The 19,495-nt window shown below is 48.2% G+C and overlaps 8 protein-coding genes across 8 annotated transcripts; 4 read left to right on the top strand and 4 right to left on the bottom strand.

Annotated features, from left to right (window-relative positions):
- Nucleotides 1-101: 101 nt before the first annotated feature.
- On the bottom strand, nucleotides 102-812 carry N7483_000749 (uncharacterized protein; the record flags this gene model as incomplete). The annotated part of the gene is made up of 2 exons (XM_057084187.1): nucleotides 102-556; nucleotides 665-812. 2 exons carry the CDS (start codon nucleotides 810-812, stop codon nucleotides 102-104), a joined length of 603 nt encoding a protein of 200 aa, XP_056950336.1.
- A 322-nt stretch (nucleotides 813-1,134) lies between these two features.
- Nucleotides 1,135-2,903, top strand: N7483_000748 (spermidine synthase; the record flags this gene model as incomplete). The annotated part of the gene is made up of 3 exons (XM_057084186.1): nucleotides 1,135-2,075; nucleotides 2,128-2,431; nucleotides 2,499-2,903. 3 exons carry the CDS (start codon nucleotides 1,135-1,137, stop codon nucleotides 2,901-2,903), a joined length of 1,650 nt encoding a protein of 549 aa, XP_056950335.1.
- A 1,102-nt stretch (nucleotides 2,904-4,005) lies between these two features.
- N7483_000747 (dynein family protein) lies at nucleotides 4,006-5,937 on the bottom strand (the record flags this gene model as incomplete). Its single annotated transcript, XM_057084185.1, has 6 exons — nucleotides 4,006-4,149; nucleotides 4,203-4,819; nucleotides 4,873-4,966; nucleotides 5,034-5,416; nucleotides 5,479-5,643; nucleotides 5,766-5,937. The coding sequence occupies 6 exons, from the start codon at nucleotides 5,935-5,937 to the stop codon at nucleotides 4,006-4,008; spliced, it is 1,575 nt and encodes a 524-aa protein (XP_056950334.1).
- A 393-nt stretch (nucleotides 5,938-6,330) lies between these two features.
- N7483_000746 (IST3 family RNA-binding protein) lies at nucleotides 6,331-7,413 on the top strand (the record flags this gene model as incomplete). The annotated part of the gene is made up of 2 exons (XM_057084184.1): nucleotides 6,331-6,386; nucleotides 6,462-7,413. The coding sequence occupies 2 exons, from the start codon at nucleotides 6,331-6,333 to the stop codon at nucleotides 7,411-7,413; spliced, it is 1,008 nt and encodes a 335-aa protein (XP_056950333.1).
- A 152-nt stretch (nucleotides 7,414-7,565) lies between these two features.
- N7483_000745 (phosphatidylinositol-3,5-bisphosphate binding protein HSV2) lies at nucleotides 7,566-8,980 on the bottom strand (the record flags this gene model as incomplete). The annotated part of the gene is made up of 4 exons (XM_057084183.1): nucleotides 7,566-8,090; nucleotides 8,146-8,502; nucleotides 8,566-8,663; nucleotides 8,872-8,980. The coding sequence occupies 4 exons, from the start codon at nucleotides 8,978-8,980 to the stop codon at nucleotides 7,566-7,568; spliced, it is 1,089 nt and encodes a 362-aa protein (XP_056950332.1).
- An 871-nt stretch (nucleotides 8,981-9,851) lies between these two features.
- aspA (uncharacterized protein) lies at nucleotides 9,852-11,245 on the top strand (the record flags this gene model as incomplete). The annotated part of the gene is made up of 5 exons (XM_057084182.1): nucleotides 9,852-9,927; nucleotides 9,998-10,114; nucleotides 10,205-10,296; nucleotides 10,339-10,952; nucleotides 11,008-11,245. 5 exons carry the CDS (start codon nucleotides 9,852-9,854, stop codon nucleotides 11,243-11,245), a joined length of 1,137 nt encoding a protein of 378 aa, XP_056950331.1.
- A 1,724-nt stretch (nucleotides 11,246-12,969) lies between these two features.
- rom2 (putative Rho guanyl nucleotide exchange factor (Rom2)) lies at nucleotides 12,970-16,721 on the bottom strand (the record flags this gene model as incomplete). The annotated part of the gene is made up of 3 exons (XM_057084181.1): nucleotides 12,970-13,047; nucleotides 13,104-13,966; nucleotides 14,024-16,721. The coding sequence occupies 3 exons, from the start codon at nucleotides 16,719-16,721 to the stop codon at nucleotides 12,970-12,972; spliced, it is 3,639 nt and encodes a 1,212-aa protein (XP_056950330.1).
- An 888-nt stretch (nucleotides 16,722-17,609) lies between these two features.
- N7483_000742 (V-type proton ATPase proteolipid subunit) lies at nucleotides 17,610-18,540 on the top strand (the record flags this gene model as incomplete). Its single annotated transcript, XM_057084180.1, has 8 exons — nucleotides 17,610-17,657; nucleotides 17,739-17,756; nucleotides 17,821-17,833; nucleotides 17,895-17,977; nucleotides 18,036-18,154; nucleotides 18,214-18,298; nucleotides 18,355-18,440; nucleotides 18,504-18,540. 8 exons carry the CDS (start codon nucleotides 17,610-17,612, stop codon nucleotides 18,538-18,540), a joined length of 489 nt encoding a protein of 162 aa, XP_056950329.1.
- Nucleotides 18,541-19,495: the final 955 nt, after the last annotated feature.

The following is a 19,495-nucleotide window of genomic DNA, read 5'->3' as shown; positions in this document are numbered from 1 at the left end:
GAGGCAGCCTCGAGGGCGGCTAGCACAGCTTTCGAAGCACCAGTGGAGGCCTGGAAATTTCTTGAGAAATGGCTAGTAGGTATAGAGCCCACACAGACACATCAGAAGTCCTGGATACCAGTTTCACCCTGAAGCTGAGCTGTCGCATTCTCGCCTCTAAGGTCATCAACCACCCACTCTGGCTCCTCCTCATCAAAGTACTCATCCTGCTCCTCAGACCGATCATCGTAATCCTCGTTGTCATCAACAGTCTTGTAATCAAAATCATCATCATCGCCTCTCATAAAGCGTAGCCTCATTTCCCATTGCCATTGTTTCTCTCCTTCCTCCTTGCTGGAAGGAATATCATCACGATCCTCTGCAAGAATCTCTCCATTCGGTCCACGGGTATAGCTCAGCATCGAAGCGGGATCAGGATGCGCCAGCGCGTCCATCTTAGCCTCGGAACGTAACAAGTCCGCTTGTAAGACACCCGAGAATCCCTTCTCGCGCCCTTGCGCTTCCCGTTCCTGCGGAGTCTGAAATCGGCGGATAAGACGATCGTACAGTAACGGGTCTAGACATACAATTCCATACGAGTTAGCATTGTAAATTTCTCATATCGCGTCTGTGCTTCTCGAAGCTACTATCTGTGTTGCCAGCAAGGAAGGAAGAGCAAGCGGACCGGCTAGCTCGAGCTCCGCCGAGAAATATTCTGGATGGAGGTCTAAGTACCGCTTTCGGCGGTTTTTCATTTGAATTGAAGGATTTTGCACGTCGGTAGAAGCACCCTCTGTAGATTTTAATTCGGAATCCATGGGGAAATGTGGCATCTTGGCCTGTTTCAGTTGTGTTTGGGAGGAAATGAGGTCAAAATTGGGGAAACGCGGAAGTGGGCGGCAAAAGCGATGCTTTCTGCCACTCCGCAGCTTCGTCTTTTTTTTTCTGCAAGATTGATGTGTCGAAGATCTGAACGTGTAAGTCAATATTGTACGTGAATTGAGCTCCTATTGCTATGGACACTGTCGGATTTTGAATTGTCCTTGTTTTGAAATAAATTGGCGTGTTGACTGATATCATTCCCGGCAGATCACCATCTCTTGGGCTGTTTCCGCACATTAGTTGCCTCATCCCAGGTTAGATAGCTTGGCAATCATGTCAGTCGGGCAATTCGTTCGGCAAATTGATGCCTACCGCTTCGGTACTGGAGTAGCTCTGCTATTCCTTATTGCAGCATACTCTCCTGTTATGGGCTTGGTGCTGTCTCCTGTATTTGGCTCCCTGCCGGCCCATATCTTCCACGGCTATGGCGTGGGTATTTGCGGAGCTGCTGGATGGTTCTTGAAGGACCAGATCCAAAGACGCGTTGGTCGTCTTGCCGCTCTTATGCTTCCTGTTCTGGCCTTCTGGACTCCTACATTGCAGTACTTTGTGATGCAGCAGAGCGCCAAGCTGGGAAACCCTGTCGGTCCTGTGGTCACAGAGCTGTTTGGCTACTATCCTCTGGTAATCTTGACTGTGGCTATTGCCGGTAAGCAGATTCAATCTGCTATGAACCTTGAGTCTCAGGGAGAACTTGCTGCGGAACATATTCCTCTGATCGGCACGTACATTATCTACTCCATGGGCGAGCACTTCGCTCGATTCATCCTGTCTTATGCTATTGGTTTCACCTTTATTTTCTCTCGCGCGGGATTGCAGTTTGTCATTGCTATTCTGTATGCTGCTATTGTTCCTAAGTCCAAGCTCCTGCTTCTGGCTATTCCGTCTTTGCTCTTCACTATCACTTCTGATGTCCACCTTGGTGGAATTGGTGCTGCAAACTCTGCCATTCAGCATGAAGGATATACCATGTTGGCCCGCCAGGAATCCTACACAGGATACATCTCCGTTCTTGAGAACAACCAGGACGGTTTCCGTGTGATGCGTTGCGACCACAGTCTTCTTGGTGGACAGTGGATCAAGTCAACTCCCGGCTACCACCCTCAGGTAGAGGACCCAATTTACGCTGTCTTTGCCATGCTCGAAGCCGTCCGACTAGTCGAGCCTGATAACGGTGTTCACCGCGTAGATGCTGACAGCAAGGCTTTGGTGATGTAAGTTCTACCGACAAAATTCCCATAGTTTCTGATAACTAACATAGAACAGTGGTCTCGGTATCGGTACCACACCCGCTGCATTGATGAAGCACGGCATTGACACCACCATTGTCGAGATTGACCCCGTCGTGTACAAGTTCGCGACCCAGTACTTCAACCTCCCGTCCAACCACGTCGCCGCCATCGAAGACGCCACCCAATTCGTCAAGAAGGCGCAAAAGGCTGCTTGGCCCAAGTACGATTACATCGTCCACGATGTCTTCACCGGTGGTGCTGAGCCCGCGGAACTTTTCACTTTCGAGTTCCTGAAAGACCTGAGCTCTCTTCTCAAGGATGACGGTGTCATTGCTATCGTAAGTTCTCTAGCTCACATCATTGCTCTCTTCTAGCAGGGCCATATCTAACACGCTATAATCTCAGAACTATGCCAGCGACATTACACTCTACCCTACAGGTCTTATTGTCCGCACCATCCAAACCGTCTTCCCATCCTGCCGTATGTTCCGTGAAAACGGAGCGACCGAAGATGCCGCCAACCCCGACTTTACTAACATGGTACTCTTCTGCAAGAAGAGCGCTAGCACCCCTCTGCGCTTCCGGGAGCCAGTTCAGTCTGATTTCTTGGGTAGCAAGTCGCGTGAGTCGTACATGGTGCCCAAGCATGAGATGGATACTTCTCAGTTCGCTGTTGGCCCGGAATCCGGAAGAAAGTATCTCATTCATAAGGAGGTTAGGCGATTGCATAAGTTCCAGGATCGGGCTGCGTTGGAGCACTGGGAGATTATGAGGAAGGTTATGCCTGACTCTGTGTGGGAGAACTGGTAAATGACAAATCTATTGGACTCAACTTAGGTTTTGTTCTGGGCTTTCTAGTTATTTTCTGGTATATCCTGTGTTCTTATATTAATTTGTTAGATTATTCCTTTTTAGTGCTTGTTATAACATGTGAATACAGACAATATGGCGCTAAACGCGACCTATATAGCCTATCGCAGATCTCAGAGTCAGTCGTATACATGAAAAAAGAAAAAAAAGAAATCCGGCAAGGTCGGGGATTGAACCCAGGACCTTCAAAATCAGAAATGCGTGAATAGCCTCAAAAGCCTCACTTGATACATCCATCCGCATCACATAATTCCTTCTATCTCTCTCAATTATTTTTTATTTTGAAGATCTGAAAGTGCAATAGAAATAGAAAAGCTAGAAGTATAATAGGTATAGAATTAAAATATTAAAAAAAAAAAAACATTATCCCTAGCTGTAGCTAGATGCCCTCCCGCCCGCAGGTATTTTCTCTGCCACTGAAACCAGGCCCGGCATACCTAATTTCAGTACCTTTGTCCCCAAACGGGGCGCCGACCGCTAGACTAGCAGGGCAGAGTAGCTACCTGGGGACTTTTTTACTCAAATATAAGGGAGATGTGGTTCCTTGAATGGTGTTTAACCAGATACATATGAAGCCCCGGACCACGCTACCTGTAACATTGAATGTTTAGGCAAAATGATAGATTCCTGCCACCACCTGGGCAGCTGCTGGATATTCGCCAGGCGCTCAAAAAACCACTCCATCCCGAGTAGGAAAAGAGGGCTACTATACTACACTATACTACAGTGACATACTATATATTTTTAATAATCCAGAATATAGTAGATTCAAGTTTCAAAACAAAAAGCTCATATTGGTATCATTATCTAACACCCCGCAGAAACATAGAAGCCATCTCCTAGAAAAAGAAAACTGTTTACACAGGCCTATCCCATCGAATCCACCACTTTCTATATCGAAAGATTTAAACCATCACCATGGCCTGCGTGCCAGATCTACCCTCACTCCACATACACAATATGTACGCTCAAAGAACTAAAATACAGTCCAGGGATATTCGAGATAGAGACACAGAGGAAGAAAAAGAGAGAGAGAAAGTAATTATGAAGACGGGCTTCCGCGAGGACTGCTGTTGGGTTTCTTGACCAGACCGGCGAAGAAGCTTGCTAAGGCTTTGTTATGGGCTTTCTCATCCACCGGAGTGGGTGTTCCTTCTTTGCGCTGGCTTCGACTAGCTTCGCGATCCTGTATAAAAATCAGTATATGGTTCTGAGGAGGAGTAAATTGAAGGGACCCACTCTTAGTTTCTTCAGCATGTCGTCCGCATCAACCTGGATACCACCCATGTTAAATTGAACGGGACCGATGTGCTCGTTAACTCGGCCATCGTCATCCATAGGAGACATCTCAAGTGTTGGCACTGGTTCATTCGCCCGGTCCTTCTCATCCTTAGCCTTGAGTTGTTCAAGAGTTTCAAGTTGCTGAGCGAGGAATCCCTGGAGATCAGATGTCTCTATCTCGATTTTGGTCCCCTTGTTCGTAGTGTTCGGATGGGCAATAGTCATGTCCCGCTTCGGGTCCTTGATTGTTTGCTCGAATACTGCCACTGCGCTGGTTCCGTCTTCTTCGTTCTCGATATCCTTGCCAACATCCGTGGGTTGACCGAGGGGCTCAGGAGGATCCTGGATTTCGATCGACCAAGCAGTTGACACTCCCTCCATGTCGAATCCTTCGCGAATAATACGGATCTTGCCCCATGAGTCCCAGTTGGCAGGGACAATAATCTTGTCTCGGTCGATCACATTATGTTTTAATGACTGGCGTTTCAAAAGGGAGTGTATGCCCAGAGATGAGTGGATCAGGCTTTGGAGAGAGTTGGCGAGGAAAGGTGTAGTATAAATGAGGGAGGCGCCGTCTGTATTAGAGTTAGAAAGCGGAGACAACAATGATTGAGGGTTGGGTTCTCACGCTTCAGCAGGATTGTTCTCATGAATTGCAAAATGAAATCGAACTGTTCTTCATGCCACCCATGATCCTTCTCCAATTTCTCGATCTTATCGCCCTGTAAGAGCAAACATTCATTAGCCAGCTGTTCTTGATCCTTCCGTTGGGCTGTGGCTTATCCATACTCCTTGACAAACAACACACATAGGGATACCCAGTCCTTCATCCCATTCGCCAGGTCCGAGAGGTATCGTAACTGGGCCCCCAGAGTTTGTTAAGTTTCCTGCAGCTCCTGCGCTAGCATCCATACCCCTCTTGCGATCGCGCCACTCCGTCATCGTCTCCTCCATCACAATCTTTGTGTTGTCGTCGAGCGAGACCAAGACCGAGCGGAGAAGGCGAACCCATTCTCTTAGTCGACGAATCCATGTCCATGGATCAGACCAATCCATCAGAATTACAACAAGCGTTTCCGGCACAGATTGAGGGGTCAGAAGAGGTTTTAGGAGGGATGCAAAGGATGGAGAGGGTTCGGACAGGAGATAGGCCGAGACACGCGCCAGCGTATCTTGAATATAAATGTTAGTTTTGATCAAGCGAACGGTCGCTGTATAGATTCATCAAGCATACCTTCTTGGTCAGCATCGAGGACATCTCGATATGTGTATCCCAATGCAAACTGGTTAGCAATTGGTGGAGTCTTGCCCTTTCGCTTCTCATTCACTAAACTCGGATCTGCAGATGTATCCGCCGAGAATGTGTCTAGGAATTCTCTCTGACTTTCGGGTGTACCTCCTAAACCATGACAAGATCAATTAGCAACCATGGTTGGAAATTATGCAGCAACAAGAGCTTCAGATAAAAGATTCTTGTTCGCTCGCTCGCTCCAGCGCCGCAAATCCAGTATAAAAACACACCTAGAATCAAAAGGTTCTTTTCCGGAAGACGCTTTCCATTGGCGACACCATCCAGTAGCGAGGACCAAATGTTCTTCTTAGAGCCATCCTTGCTGGTAGGTCGACTATTGGAGCCGGTGGCTTTCAAACCATGATTCGGACTGGAGGACATATTCTGGTCTAGTCCCACCATGCCTCAGTGGGCATGTACCATTCCAACAAAAAAAAAGTCTCTGAGATAATAGCGCGCGTTGGGTCGTAGTCGGGTGGTGCGGGAGAGTTGAAGCAGAACGCGGTCAGGGGAATCTGGGTGGGGATGAATTTGATATGTTGGCTTCTAAGCCGCGGTCCAACCGAATTTGCTTAGATCGCTATAAGTTCTAAGCAGAAGTTTCGAGAAAATCAAGATAATTGTTTCGCTGTAAATATGAGACGTCATGAGCGATGAGGGAGGAGTTGGGGGGTTTCTCTTGAGTAAACAAGTGATTTTACGGTTCCGCAGATGCTCCGGGTTCCACCTTTCCCAGATTCTCCTCACAAAGCTTCAAGTTCCTCTTTTCGTGGAAGATCTTGAAATTACATCACAATGAACTCCATTCGCCAGGTGCAACAGCTCAATAAGCGCGAGCTTGAACATGCGATGTAAGTGGAACTATATACCATGGACTTTTTTTTCTTCATTCCAGAAGTCTGGGGCTAACCGTACTCCTTGTCTAGACCTCCAGAGGCATCATGGCATGCAGACTACCGCGATACAGCCTACATCTATATTGGTGGACTTCCATTTGACCTCTCAGAGGGCGATATTGTCACAATTTTCTCTCAGTATGGAGAGCCAACCCACGTCCATTTGATGCGCGACAAGGAAACGGGCAAGAGCAAGGGCTTCGCGTTCCTTAAATATGAGGACCAACGGAGCACCGACCTTGCAGTAGATAATCTTGGAGGAGCAACTGTTCTGGGGCGCATGCTACGAGTCGATCATACCCGGTACAAGCGACGCGACGACGAGGAGGAGGGAGATAATGTCGCGAAGCTGATGGGAGATGCTGCCATCAACGATGACAAGGGCGCAAAGAGTAGTGACCGCCACAGTCGACGGAGAGGGTCGATTGATGAAGATCGCGAGGAAAAGCGACCATTATTGAAGGAAGAGAAGGAACTACAAGCTCTGATTCAGGACCATGATGACGAAGACCCAATGAAGGAATTCCTGGTTGAAGAAAAGAAGGAAGAAGTTGCTCTTGCCATCGAGAGATATAAGAGCAGCGAGAAAAAGTCATCTCGCCGACGGGACGACAGCAGAGAAAGACCTAGCAGGCACAGTCGTCGCCATCGATCCCGTGAACGTGAGCGCAGACCTCGGGACGATCGCTCGCCTGCCCGGGAAAAGACTTCGCGACGTCGGTCAACAGACAGAGAAGGAAAATCAGGGAGAGACCGTACACCGGTCATGACTCGTTCACGTTCCCCGGATGCTCGGAAGCATCGAAGTGACCGAGATCGCGAGCATCGCTCTCCAGTCGATGAAAAGAGGTCACGTCGCCGATCCCGGGACAGGGAGGAAAGATCCCGGAGAGATCGGACACCAGAGCGCTCACGGTCCCCCGAGTCACGAAGGCATCGCAGTGAACGAAGCGATCGAGACCGTGACAGTCGCCGCCGCTGAAACAGAACCACATGTCTCTACGTTTGGGTGATCCACGTGGGCCAAGGGAGTCTCAAAAAGCTTCTGTGGATTGGTATCGGTCGCATCAAAGAATCATATATTTACAGTTCGCAAAATTTCGTTTCAAATATTTGAAATGTCAAAAGCTAGTCTCAGCCGCTGAGATACCGTTTCCAACCATCCCGCATACAATGTCGTCTTCCATCCTCCCCGTCTCGGAGTATGAATTTCTCCCAGCGGGCTTCCCTTCCAGACCCAATCACCATTAGAGTCTGGTCATCCTGCCAGCCAATGATGCCTTTGGGAGGCCGGCCTAGTGATAAGCCATGGTTGAGCATAGATGGGGATCCCGGGATAGGCTCATCGCCCATCTCAAAATGTGCACTGGCCAATGAATACGTATCTGAAAAGACTCGTGGCAAAAGTGGCAATCTTCCAAGAATGCCCCATGTCCGATTACCATTCTCTGTCCCTGAAGCTGGGGACTGGCTGTGACGCCCACTGTGGCTGGGATGGGGTACATCAAAAATATGTAAAGTAGATTTGTCCGAGGTTACGGCCAAGAGAGTGTTAGATGGTGAAAAAGATAGAGAGAATATTACTGCATGGTCAACTCCACGGCGCAGCTCTGCCAGCTTCGTACAGTTTGCAGTTGAGAAGATTCGGATCAAAGTGCCCTAGTAAATTGTTAGTTGAGACCAATGAAGTTAATATGTAAAAACTTTAACCTACAGCTTCGCTTGCTGTAGCGAGAACCTCGCCATCTGGACTCAGTGCCATTGCCCGTAGTGAAGAGCTATGTGCTGGGATAATACTAATATTCCCCGTTTCCAACTCTATCAACTGCACCTGTCCCGGGGACCGGCCAGGAAAGACAAGCAGCTTTTCACCTAGACAAGCCAGACCCATATGATTGTCGGATGTCTCATAGAAGCCCAGCTTTTGTTTGCTAGTTGAAAACGGATATAAGTGGATACTATTCAAGAGAGCAACGACGATTCTGGTTCTAGAGAGGCGGACACCAAGAACAGAGGTACGGAATTCGAGTTGGAGAGTAGGCTTTAGTTTGAGATCATCCCAGATCACAAGCTATCGGATTCTTCCAGCATTAGCATGGTAGATTATGCCTTACGTTGACATCCATAAACTCACCTTGTTCTGCGGGAATTTGGGGTTTCGCCCACCACCCACCATGGCGATGTAGTTCGTTTGTCCGAGCATTTCGACAATGCCGATACCTGCATTGAGGTCTGTATTGATAAATTTGTCAACCTTGATTTCGCTTCAAGTCAAGGTACTCTGTAAGGAGATTACCTCTGGAAACCTTTAGTTCGCATGGATTGGAATTGAATACTATAGTAAAGACTGGTCAGCATTGGTGTTACTTGCATCCAAGCTCAATATCTGATCATCTTCTGGGGAGCTCCATCTCTCTTTTCAAATGGATTTGCCTCTTACCACAAAATCCAGTTTCTAAGCCGACTGAGAAGCAGCTGCTGTCATGGTTGAAGGTAACCGATAACGAATATGGTCCGACGGACTCATCGATGACTTGGCGGGTATTCATTTTCACGAATCATATCCTGAGAAGAGTAAAGAAAAGAGAGGATTCCGAGCACCGAGATAAAGCTCGAGCGCAAGAATGTACCAGTAATAAGAAGGTGGAGATGGGGGAGGAGCAAGGGTCAAATATGGGGGGGGAAGCTCAGATGCGGATCAGCGATAAGAGATGCGGGCAGAGCTCTATGGATCCATAGCTCAACCTTGGGAGGCACATAGGGCGTAAGGCACGGCTAAAGACTTAGTTAGTTAACAACTGTCAAATTGACACCTGGTGATTCAGGCATAATGGGTATTATGTAAGAATTGGGCGGGCAGCAGAGACCCACTATGACCAGTGAACCCCTGAGTGGTTGTTATATCAGTTGGTAAAGATAATAAGAAAATAGAATTGATGATATTATACGTAAAGTCCAAGGATTAATTTAATTCAATTATTAAAGCTCTAGTTCGAATCAAATAAGTCCATAATCCACAATCCAAATATCATATGTGATCTCTCAATATATAAGCAGAGATCTATATGAAGAGACTCCAGTAGTGTCCCGTGATTGGCCCGTAACCAAAAAGGGGGAAACGAACTGTCTTTCCTTCCCCCCCCTACACCACTTAAACTAACCATCAGGAGAGCTTCACCACCTTCTCTTTCTCTTGCCTTTGGATACCCCAATCTTTTCTGCTTTTCCATTTTCTTTTTTGCTGCTCCGTACATTTTCTAGTTCACAATGTCTTCAGCTTTGAACGCGGTATGTGTTGTCCCCTGATGTGAATCCAATCTCCCAGTCTCCAAAACACTCCAAACGGGAGGTCCCCATATCACTCCACCAAAAAAAATTCACTTAGGATTCAAAGCTAACGCGCGTCCCCGCCGCGGGAAGATGAAGATTCGTCGCAAGAAGAATGTCAAGAAGGGTATTCAGTTCTGTTTGATGGTCTGTGGTGCCAGCGGAACTGGTAAGCTTCACATCTCACATCTTACTCTCTCTCTCCCCCTCAATTGACCACTAACGATTGAACTTCATAGGTCGCACAACTTTTGTCAACACCCTCTGTGGCAAGCAAGTTCTTGAGGGCAAGGATGCCGATGATGCAGAGAACGCCCATCTTGAGGAGGGTGTCCGTATCAAGCCTGTCACCGTCGGTAGGTCCATCCAATCCGCTCCTAATTATTACGGGGTACGAAAATACGGAGCATACGGGGTAAAGCTAATTCGATCTTTGTTTGCTACAGAGCTCGAGCTGGATGAGGAAGGTACCCGCATCTCTTTGACTATTGTTGATACCCCGGGTTTCGGTGACCAGATTGACAACGAGGCCAGGCATGTTTCCTACCCCCCTTCCCGATGTCCGGATTCCCACTAACAGGCTTCTCACAGCTTCGGCGAGATTGTTGGATACCTTGAGCGCCAATACGATGACATTCTTGCTGAGGAGTCCCGAATTAAGCGTAACCCCCGTTTCAGAGATAACCGTGTTCACGTGCTGCTGTACTTCATCACCCCCACCGGACACGGCCTGCGTGAGCTTGATATCGAATTGATGAAGCGCCTCTCCCCTCGTGTTAACGTCATCCCCGTCATCGGAAAGGCCGACTCCCTCACCCCCGCAGAATTGGCCGAGTCAAAGAAGTTGATCATGGAGGACATTGAGCACTACCGTATTCCCGTCTACAACTTCCCCTACGATGTCGAAGAGGATGATGAGGACACTGTTGAGGAGAACGCTGAGCTCCGTGGTCTGATGCCCTTTGCCATTGTTGGTTCTGAAGATTTTGTCGAGATTGATAACCGCAAGGTCCGCGCTCGTCAGTACCCATGGGGTGTGGTCGAGGTTGAGAACCCCCGTCACTCCGATTTCCTTGCTATCCGCAGTGCCCTTCTTCACAGCCATCTCGCAGATCTGAAGGAGATCACCCACGACTTCCTCTACGAGAACTACCGTACAGAGAAGCTCAGCAAGAGCGTGGACGGTGCTGTTTCGTATGTTCTAAAATTTCCCCCTACTCTCTTTACCTCAATTCTAACCTTTCCACAGTGGTATCGACTCAAGCATGAACCCCGAAGACCTTGCCTCCCAGTCCGTCCGTTTGAAGGAGGAGCAACTCCGTCGCGAGGAGGAGAAGCTGCGCGAGATCGAACTGAAGGTGCAGCGCGAGATCGCCGAGAAGCGACAGGAGTTGTTGGCTCGCGAGAGCCAGCTGCGGGAGATCGAGGCTCGTATGGCGCGCGAGGCAAGCCAGAGCAATGTCAGCGAAGCCAATGGAGAGGCCTAGATATACCCTGTCGACTAAGCGGCTTTTTCCAGCGGGGCGCCTTTTGCAATGTGATACCGTTTGTGCCAAAATTATGGACTTCGTGGCACGAAGTTGGGTTCTGTTTATGGGATTAATATTGACTGTTTATTCACGTTAATAGCTTTTTTTTTCTTTTCTTTCGGTTACTGTTTTTTTCTCTCTCCTTCTGATGTCTCTGCGGAAATGGACAAAATCTCAACATTAGCTCTCGACATTGGTCCAATTTCTCTTTTGATCCTTGAAAAATCAACCCTCTCAGAACGTCTCGAAGACAAGAGAAAAAGACAGAGTATCATCCCTTCTTGTTTTGATCTCACCCCCAGCCCACCAACTTCGCAATGCCACCCAGCTCCAATTCCCGTCTACACCCATTCCTCCCTTTTCTGTACCCTGGCTTTTTCTCTGCGCTGGGGGTTTCATCACTTCCTGTTTCATTTTATCATCGCCCCTGGCACCTTGTCCAAAGTCCGCAGCGCAGCAAGATTCCCTCTTCCCTTCAATTTTCGTTTTTAATCCATGTCTTCTCTCTATCTTCTTTTTTACCCGCTGTCTTCCTAGTTGATAGTGAATGGGAAGAAAAAGTATCCTGGTCATGTCTTCTTTTATCGTAGTTTCCAGATACTCTAATATATTTATGCTGTCCTTTACTACAATACACTCTCGGCTTCTACCAACGTTTGAAATACTAGTTGTATCATGATGTACTAGATACTACTACTAGTAGACCTGACCAATTGATCCATAAATTTTGAAGCATTCTACTATATAGTAGTAGTATCATCCGATAGTATGCCAGTGTAGAACCTCAGGCTTGGAATATATACATAGGTACTACTGGAACAACATGCACCTACCTGCTCCGAAATATATATCATCTGATCCTGAGACTCGGACTTGGGACATGGATGTACTATCATCTCATCATGACTCGGATGCCCAGGTGATCGTCTAATTTGAATGCTTAGGTGCAGCAGTACCGTGACGGTGCATCTTACTTCGAGTTCAGATGAATTCCATAGGACTTGATTATGTAGCTCCAAACTAACATTCCACATTACGTTGGAAGTAGAGACACCTCAAAGTCAACAGTACAAAAAGAAGAAAAAGCTAGTTCAAAAGGTCGAAGAAATGAGGCACAAAAGAAGAGATGATCATCACTTCACAGGCTACATAGTTAAAAGACAAGAAAAAAAGATGTCGATGGAATAAGAAGTCAATAAAATTTTAAGAAAAGACAGGAGAAGAAAAATGGAGAAGATGGAAAAAACGACACGGCAGCATAGAAAAGCAGACACGCAAGAAGTGGTATTTGCGCTCCATTGTACACACAGAAACGAGACAAGATGAATCCTCTTCACGAGGTTCTTTTAAGGAAAAAAGTGCAAAGGAAGCGGTGATGGCGGATGAGAGATGAGATGGTATCAACCGGATCCGTCAGGGCCTTAGTATACATCATAGGGAACTGACGAACCGGAATGAGATGTGGAAAATACGGGGGATGAAAGAAGAGTTAGCAAAGCTAGGCGGCTGAACTTTAGAGGTTTTTGGACAGGAGCATTGATCGGTAATGGCTCAGTTCGCCATAATCAGCTCCAAAATCCAGCCAAAACTTCTTGGGATGACAATCCCCTCCAGGAATTGGGGGACAGCCTAGCAGGGGGTTGGATTTGAAGACTGTGGTGTCTGCTTGAAGACTACTCAGCTTAGTGCTGAGGCTTGTTCCAGAAGTCCAAGCTAGCCACCACATCTTCACCCCTTTCGTCTTCATATGCATAGATGATCTAAATTGTCATGTTAGCATGTAATCACGTTGAATGTAGCTTGAGGAAAAACGTACCTCACGAGTGGAAGAATGCAGCATTCTAATGTTTCTTCCAGTCATAATATGAATCAGTTCACTGGTTTCGACATGTCGAATCTCAACGAAGTTGGGCTCGAATGCAAGTATGTATGGATAAGAGAGCGCAAACGCGTTCGGGTTACCCTCCCATGAAATCCTCCAGTCGGGTCGAGCTCGCCATCCATTGCGGTTAACAAAGAATGAGAAATCGCTATAGTTCAGAAGGAATTCGCCATTCATACGCTCGATATGAATGGGCTTGACGTTCTCCTTACGAGCGACGAAGTCAAGGGAGGTGTCAGCTTGGTCCAGAAGAGACTGAGTCTCTGTAGTTTCAAGACTGACAACCTCAAAACCTCGAGCACAACCAACACACAATGTTGACCGCAGGAAATGAATTGATGAAGATTCCGCTGGGATATAATACTCCTTGAAGGGCTTCAATGTGTCCTGGCCACTCTGGAACATCTTGCTAACAGCAGACTTCTTCTTTCCCTTCGCCAAGTTGTCCATAGGTTCGTAAACCTTGATAGTACTAGACAAGGCTGAAGTCTTGACCGAGCACACAAGGTGGCGTCCAAGGCCAATGCCTGCCTTGAAGAAGTTTGCATGACCCTGAATCTTCTTCGGACGCTTAGCGATAGCATTCTGACCCTCTGATAACTCAAGAGCCTCCATTGGGTAAGACGTCAAAGTCTTATTTGCCAAGACCAACAGCAACTGGTATTCTTCCAATGTGTCGATTTGTGTGACCTGGCTGGCCTCGAGCACCCGTCGAGGCTTTGCGGATTTGTCTTTAGGCCATCGCTCAGAGAGGTAGATACCGCTGTCAGTGCCATACACCAACTTTCGACCTCCATCTACAAAACAGGGTTAGGCATAATTGAAATAGGGTAAGAGATCAGGTGTAAGCTCACCAACTGGTACAAGACAGTTGACCCGGTTAATAGCAGAGAAGAAGTTCTCACAAAGGATTGTCTTGTTGTAAAAGTTACTGTTGCGCTCCCAGAGTTTCCGCTGTTGCTCCTCAACCATTTCAATGAACTTTCGTCTCTGAGTAGGGGATGTGGCATAAAGGGTTTGCTCGTAGCCGCCTTTGCCCAAATGTCTGAAGGTGATCGGCAAGCCACCGTCTTTGGCGGGAGGGGGGTTTGGAGCAGTCTTGTTGGGCAGGAGACTAGACGAGGGCCGTTTTGCGATTCCTTGACGTGGGATGACCTCATCCATTTGAGCAATCACCAAGAGCTCAAGAGGAATAGGCTTTTTGTATACGCGATATTCTTCCCGCTTGTTCACGATCTTAATGCGAACAAGAAGCACTGCATGGTCGAAGAGATATGCGGTAACCTCCGAGCTCTCTGCAGTAGTCTTTTTAAAGGCCATCTTCGAGAGCATTTGACGGTTCTCCTCTGTGAGCTTCAGGTCAACATAGTCACCAGGGGCAAACTTCAATGCAGCATTCAACTGCACCAAGTTGAAATGATTTTCGGCCTTTCCACTTTCTGTGTTGACGCGAGACAAAAAGCTTTTAATCATCTTCACTGCTTCAGGAATGTCTTGCTTGTCGGGACTGTCATCGGCAGTGTGTTTCAAAACCGACTCGAGGAGAAGAGGATATCGGGCCAAACGTGTTGTAGGCTTAGTGAGATAACCATTCAACTCTAGCTTTCGGGACTCCTTCAAGCGCTCGGTGTCATCGACAAACTTGGCAAAGCCCTGGTTGGAGGCCTTTTCTTTTTCGAACTCGTACTTTCCGTAAAGCTGGTTGGCACCGTATTTGATGAATGGATCAAATCGAGGGACATGCTGCAAGAATAGATCACCAACAGTCTGTACAACATGGCTTTCCTTTTGTCGCGCATTAAGAGCCTCACAGAGACCACCATTGACTTTCAAGACTTCCAAGCAATTCCCAAACACCGTCCGAATAAACTTTTCTCGTCGGTGCTCTGGAATCGGGGAGGTTTGATTGGGACCAGCAGCACGCAGGGGGCGCATCCAGAAATCTCGTAAGTACTCCAAGTCCTTGACAAAGTCGCGTTCGGTATACATGATCTCAAAGATAATCTCTTGCCGTTTCTTTTCGCGGTCATCAATAGCGTCAGAAATTTCCTTGGGCACCATGTTGATCCAAAGCTTTTGATTGTCATTATCATCATCGTCATCTATGTGCAGACTACCCTTGCTGCCCGTAGTACTCAGTACCGGCTGAGGCTTCAGATTCAATCTAGCCTGCTGTTCCAATCGTCGGGGACAGGCAATTGAATAACAGAGACTGTCTCTATTACAAGTAGGAGAGTAGCATTCGGTCAGAAGAGTAAAAACACCATTGACTTCCGATCCTAGTGTGTCTTCTCCCATGGTCTCTTTGAATTGATACACCTCACCTGGGGCGTCTCGGAGACGATGATCGTATGTGACATCGTGGAAGAACTTTTGAGCATCGAGTGCTCGACCCAGAAGCAGAGCAAGATTCCGATCATGTGTTCGAATGATCGAACCGATCAAGTCCACAGCATCAGTACCGGAGAAAGCGTTTTGATATGACAGCGCGTTCTTCTGGCGCTCACCCAGAGAAATTTTCTCACGGAAAATATCCGCAACCCGAGAAAGCAGAGCGGGGTAAACAACAGGTACTTTGCGTTGCGAATCGCTCGAAACCAAGGTTACTTGCCCGTTAGAAATCTGGGTTGATTGACTCACTACGCTCATCGTGCGATCCGGCATGACAGTTGATGCCATGGACATGGTACGAGACCGCGTTGAAGCATCACTAGGTGGGCGGTTGTTGTTCACAAACCCATCCGCGACAGCTGTTGGCATTGAATCAAATCTGGCTGGCACGGATTGCTCGTGACCAGATGGGGGTCGTCGATGCGGAATTTGTCGTCCACTGCCCATGATGTGAGTGTGATCTGGCGCCGACGCATAAGTGGTCATAGACATAGCTCGCTCATTGGTGTGCCTTTCGGGAACTGGACGGCCTAGTTGAGTCATTGACGGGGCGCCCGCATGATATGGTTCTCGGCGAGAAGCGATCGCCGAGGTGTGGTTGAAATTGCTCGGTGGAAGTGGTGCTGCTTGGTAGGGCGGCCCACTCAATTTCGCCATGGACCGAGACCTTGTCGCATCTGAGTTTAATGCCGGAGGGGGCATTGGACGACTGAAGTCCCGAGGATCCGAGTATTGAGGAGCCGGTCCTTGTCTAGAATCCACGCGATGAGGTCGAGGATACACGGGCCGGCCGGGGTACGGTCGGGGCGGCGGCTGCGAAGACATGGTCGCGGCCCCTCCAGGATTATAAGCCTGATAGCCTCCAGGAGATGGGGCTGGAGGATAACCGTTCACTGGAGTGGATGGCGCTGGTCCGTATCCATTGGGCACTTGTCGTGTAGGCGGGGGCGGCGGCCGGTTAAACTGAGGCGGCGTCACTTGCGACGACATAGTGTGGGCACGACCTTGAGTAAACTGGGGAGTCTGCGAGTTCATAGTCTGTGAGCGACCTGGTGGTGGCGCACCACCAAAGATGTCGGAATACGCAGCATCTCGCTGCGTGGATGAGGCCGTCCCATAGGGCCGGTAGTTCCGGCCACGCTGAGCCCCCAAATCCGCCATATTCCCCCGAGGATCTGCCAGATTGAAATCGTTCTATTCAGAGCTCTGAGGGAGGAGGTTGATGCCGGTATGGTAAGGACGAGAGGCGGGGGGAAAGATAAGGTGTCAAAATAGGGGAGGGGAGGGGGGTTGTATTCGAGTCGATCGTAGAAAGCGTTCAGAGCGTCGCAATAGTGGATGATTCAAGATCGTGAACAACAGAAGAGATAGCGGAATTGATAAAGCAACTCCACAGAGAGCAATGGGTTGAATCGGAAGAAATAAGTCGTAATGTTCAGTGTAAACGTGTGATCTTCAATATGCCATCGCTAGCCCTCCCGGTTTCTAGAGATCCTGAGAATGGGCGAGATTCAATAGTCAGCGGGCGCTAGGAGCCGTGAGCGCAACAAAGTCAGGGCTCCTTGGACGATCATACCCTCAGCATCCCCAGTCGGAAATCACCAAGAAGCTGGGAAGGAGAGTGGAAGATTGCGCGATTAGATTGGGGGAGGGGAGTTGGAGGGACCAGGAGAGAACGAGGTTGAAGGTGGACGGTATTGTGTAATCAGATTACCCTGTATCCGACTGTGGAGAAATATTGGGGGATCGTTGAGTGAAGGGAGTTCAGGCGGAGTTAATGCTACCCGTGGTGGGTATTGTAGTCAACTGGTAGACATTTGAGCAATCTACGCCACGGGGACAGTATTGTCACGTATTGTCACTCTGGTCACACCGGAGACTCCCTAGCACAACGGAGGCACTAGGGCGGACCAAACTGACTACCAACACAATCCTATCAACCAACTTCCTTCCCCCCCTCCCTCATTCGGCATTGCCTTGACTGAGCTCTCATTTCCTTCCCTTTCTTCGCCATTTCAATCCGCTCACTTCCTTTGATACTCTACCATCATGGCTGACAGTGAGCTGGCGCCCAAGTTTGCGCCGTTCCTCTCCTTTGTGAGTACCTACACAGCCCGCAGGAGCTTCGAGATGCAAGCTTGAGAAAGATGAATACTAACAAACTTTTCTTGAAATCAGGCCGGCATTGCTTCCGCAGTGAGTCCCGATCAATATCTCAACTCCTGATGAACCGACTGACTAACCATAATCTCGCCCGCAGATGATCTTCGGATGTACGTGGCTCGAAAGAATATCCTGAATGCTTAAAGACTCACCATTCACCCCCCAAAATAGGCGCAGGAGCTGCATATGGCACAGCAAAGGCTGGAGTTGGTATTGCCGGTGTAGGCTCATACCGACCGGACTTGATCATGAAGGTATGACAAGCTCTAATAGGGCATGCAAAACACTTAATTGACCTGTTCATTTCTCTAGTCCCTTATCCCTGTCGTCATGTCCGGTATCATTGCAGTTTACGGTCTTGTCATTTCAGTCCTTATCGCACAAGCAGTCCGACCAGGAGAGAATGGCAACATGTACGGAAGTTTATACTCGTATGTTATACCAAGAAGAAGGGATGTCGCGGGATTGGAAACTGACGGGACGGATACAGGTCAATCATGCATCTGGCAGCTGGATTGTCAGTTGGTCTTACCGGCTTGGCCGCGGGATACGCTATCGGTGTTGTCGGTGATGCAGTAAGCATATCTCGTGGGTGTCATCGGATTTGCGTGATGCTAACATAAGGATGTAGGGTGTTCGAGCATACATGCAGCAATCCCGCGTCTACGTTGGCATGATTTTGATTCTGATTTTTGGTGAAGTCCTTGGTTTGTATGGGTATGTTTTAAGATCAAACACTAGCTTTCTCACCTAATACTCGAACTAACACTGGCATATCAGATTGATTGTTGGCTTGATTCTGAACTCTAGATCGTGAGCGCGTTTCTTCCGCCATGCTTTTGCATGCGCCCTCGCTTTGCCAGCACTTGCCAGCACCTCCAAAGTCGAATCCTTTCCCATCCTCTGTTATCCCCGAAATATATCGGCCGGTAGTCCTGGAGGCCCGCGCGCACCATCCATCTCTAGGATCGAGATCCAGGCCAGCTGGCTTCTGAATCGCATGGACTCTATTTTATTCACATTATTGTCGGGTGTATTATAAGGGAAACTGTTCGCATATAGATCCAAAAACGGTAAAATGGATCAATCTATTTACTTCTGAAGATATGTCTTTCATACTTACATTAGTTCACGGGTACCGACCTTACTATCTATGCATAGAAATGGGTCATACTGAGCTTACATATCAGTCTATATTAACTTCTATGGACTTATATTCCCCTATATTCCTTTGTATATCTCTTAGTATTATGGTCACCGGATCTAAAGAACCGAAAAAAGCAATGTCAGCCCAATGAAGGTTCCGATTTATCACCGTAGTTCCCATCCCAACCCCGCCCCCCATGGATACGTCAGAGCTGGCAGAACTTCCTTTCGCAACCTCTCGCTGCCCCGCGCTTTGTGCTCGAACCTCTATTTTCCACTTTTCGCTGTGAGAATTCCTGAGAATTCACATTTAGCCAATGCGGTTTGGTTTGATTTAAGAGCTCCCCCCTTCATTAAAGCTGCGTTCCTGACGCGGTTAGGTGTGGCGCGCTAACGGGGTGGACTCTTATACACTTTTTTCTTCCCTTCTCTGAGATCGCCCTCGAAACGAAGCGGAGATGCTCTGCCATTCCAATGGCAACTAGAACTCTCGAACACCCCTTACTACCTGAGGCGCAAGCAAATCCTGTTTGTTCCGAATCCCACAAGATGCGAGCCCACGATTTCCACGAACGGGAGAAGAAGCTCGTTCAGGCCTTCCGCCATCCTCCGCGAGCGTTGAACCC

This window comes from Penicillium malachiteum (assembly GCF_028827825.1).
Source record: "Penicillium malachiteum strain IBT 17515 chromosome Unknown utg000001l:1.0-8184562.0:1.0-8186909.0, whole genome shotgun sequence".
Taxonomy (NCBI): Eukaryota; Fungi; Ascomycota; class Eurotiomycetes; order Eurotiales; family Aspergillaceae; genus Penicillium; species Penicillium malachiteum.
This window is presented reverse-complemented; position numbering and strand designations above follow the sequence as displayed.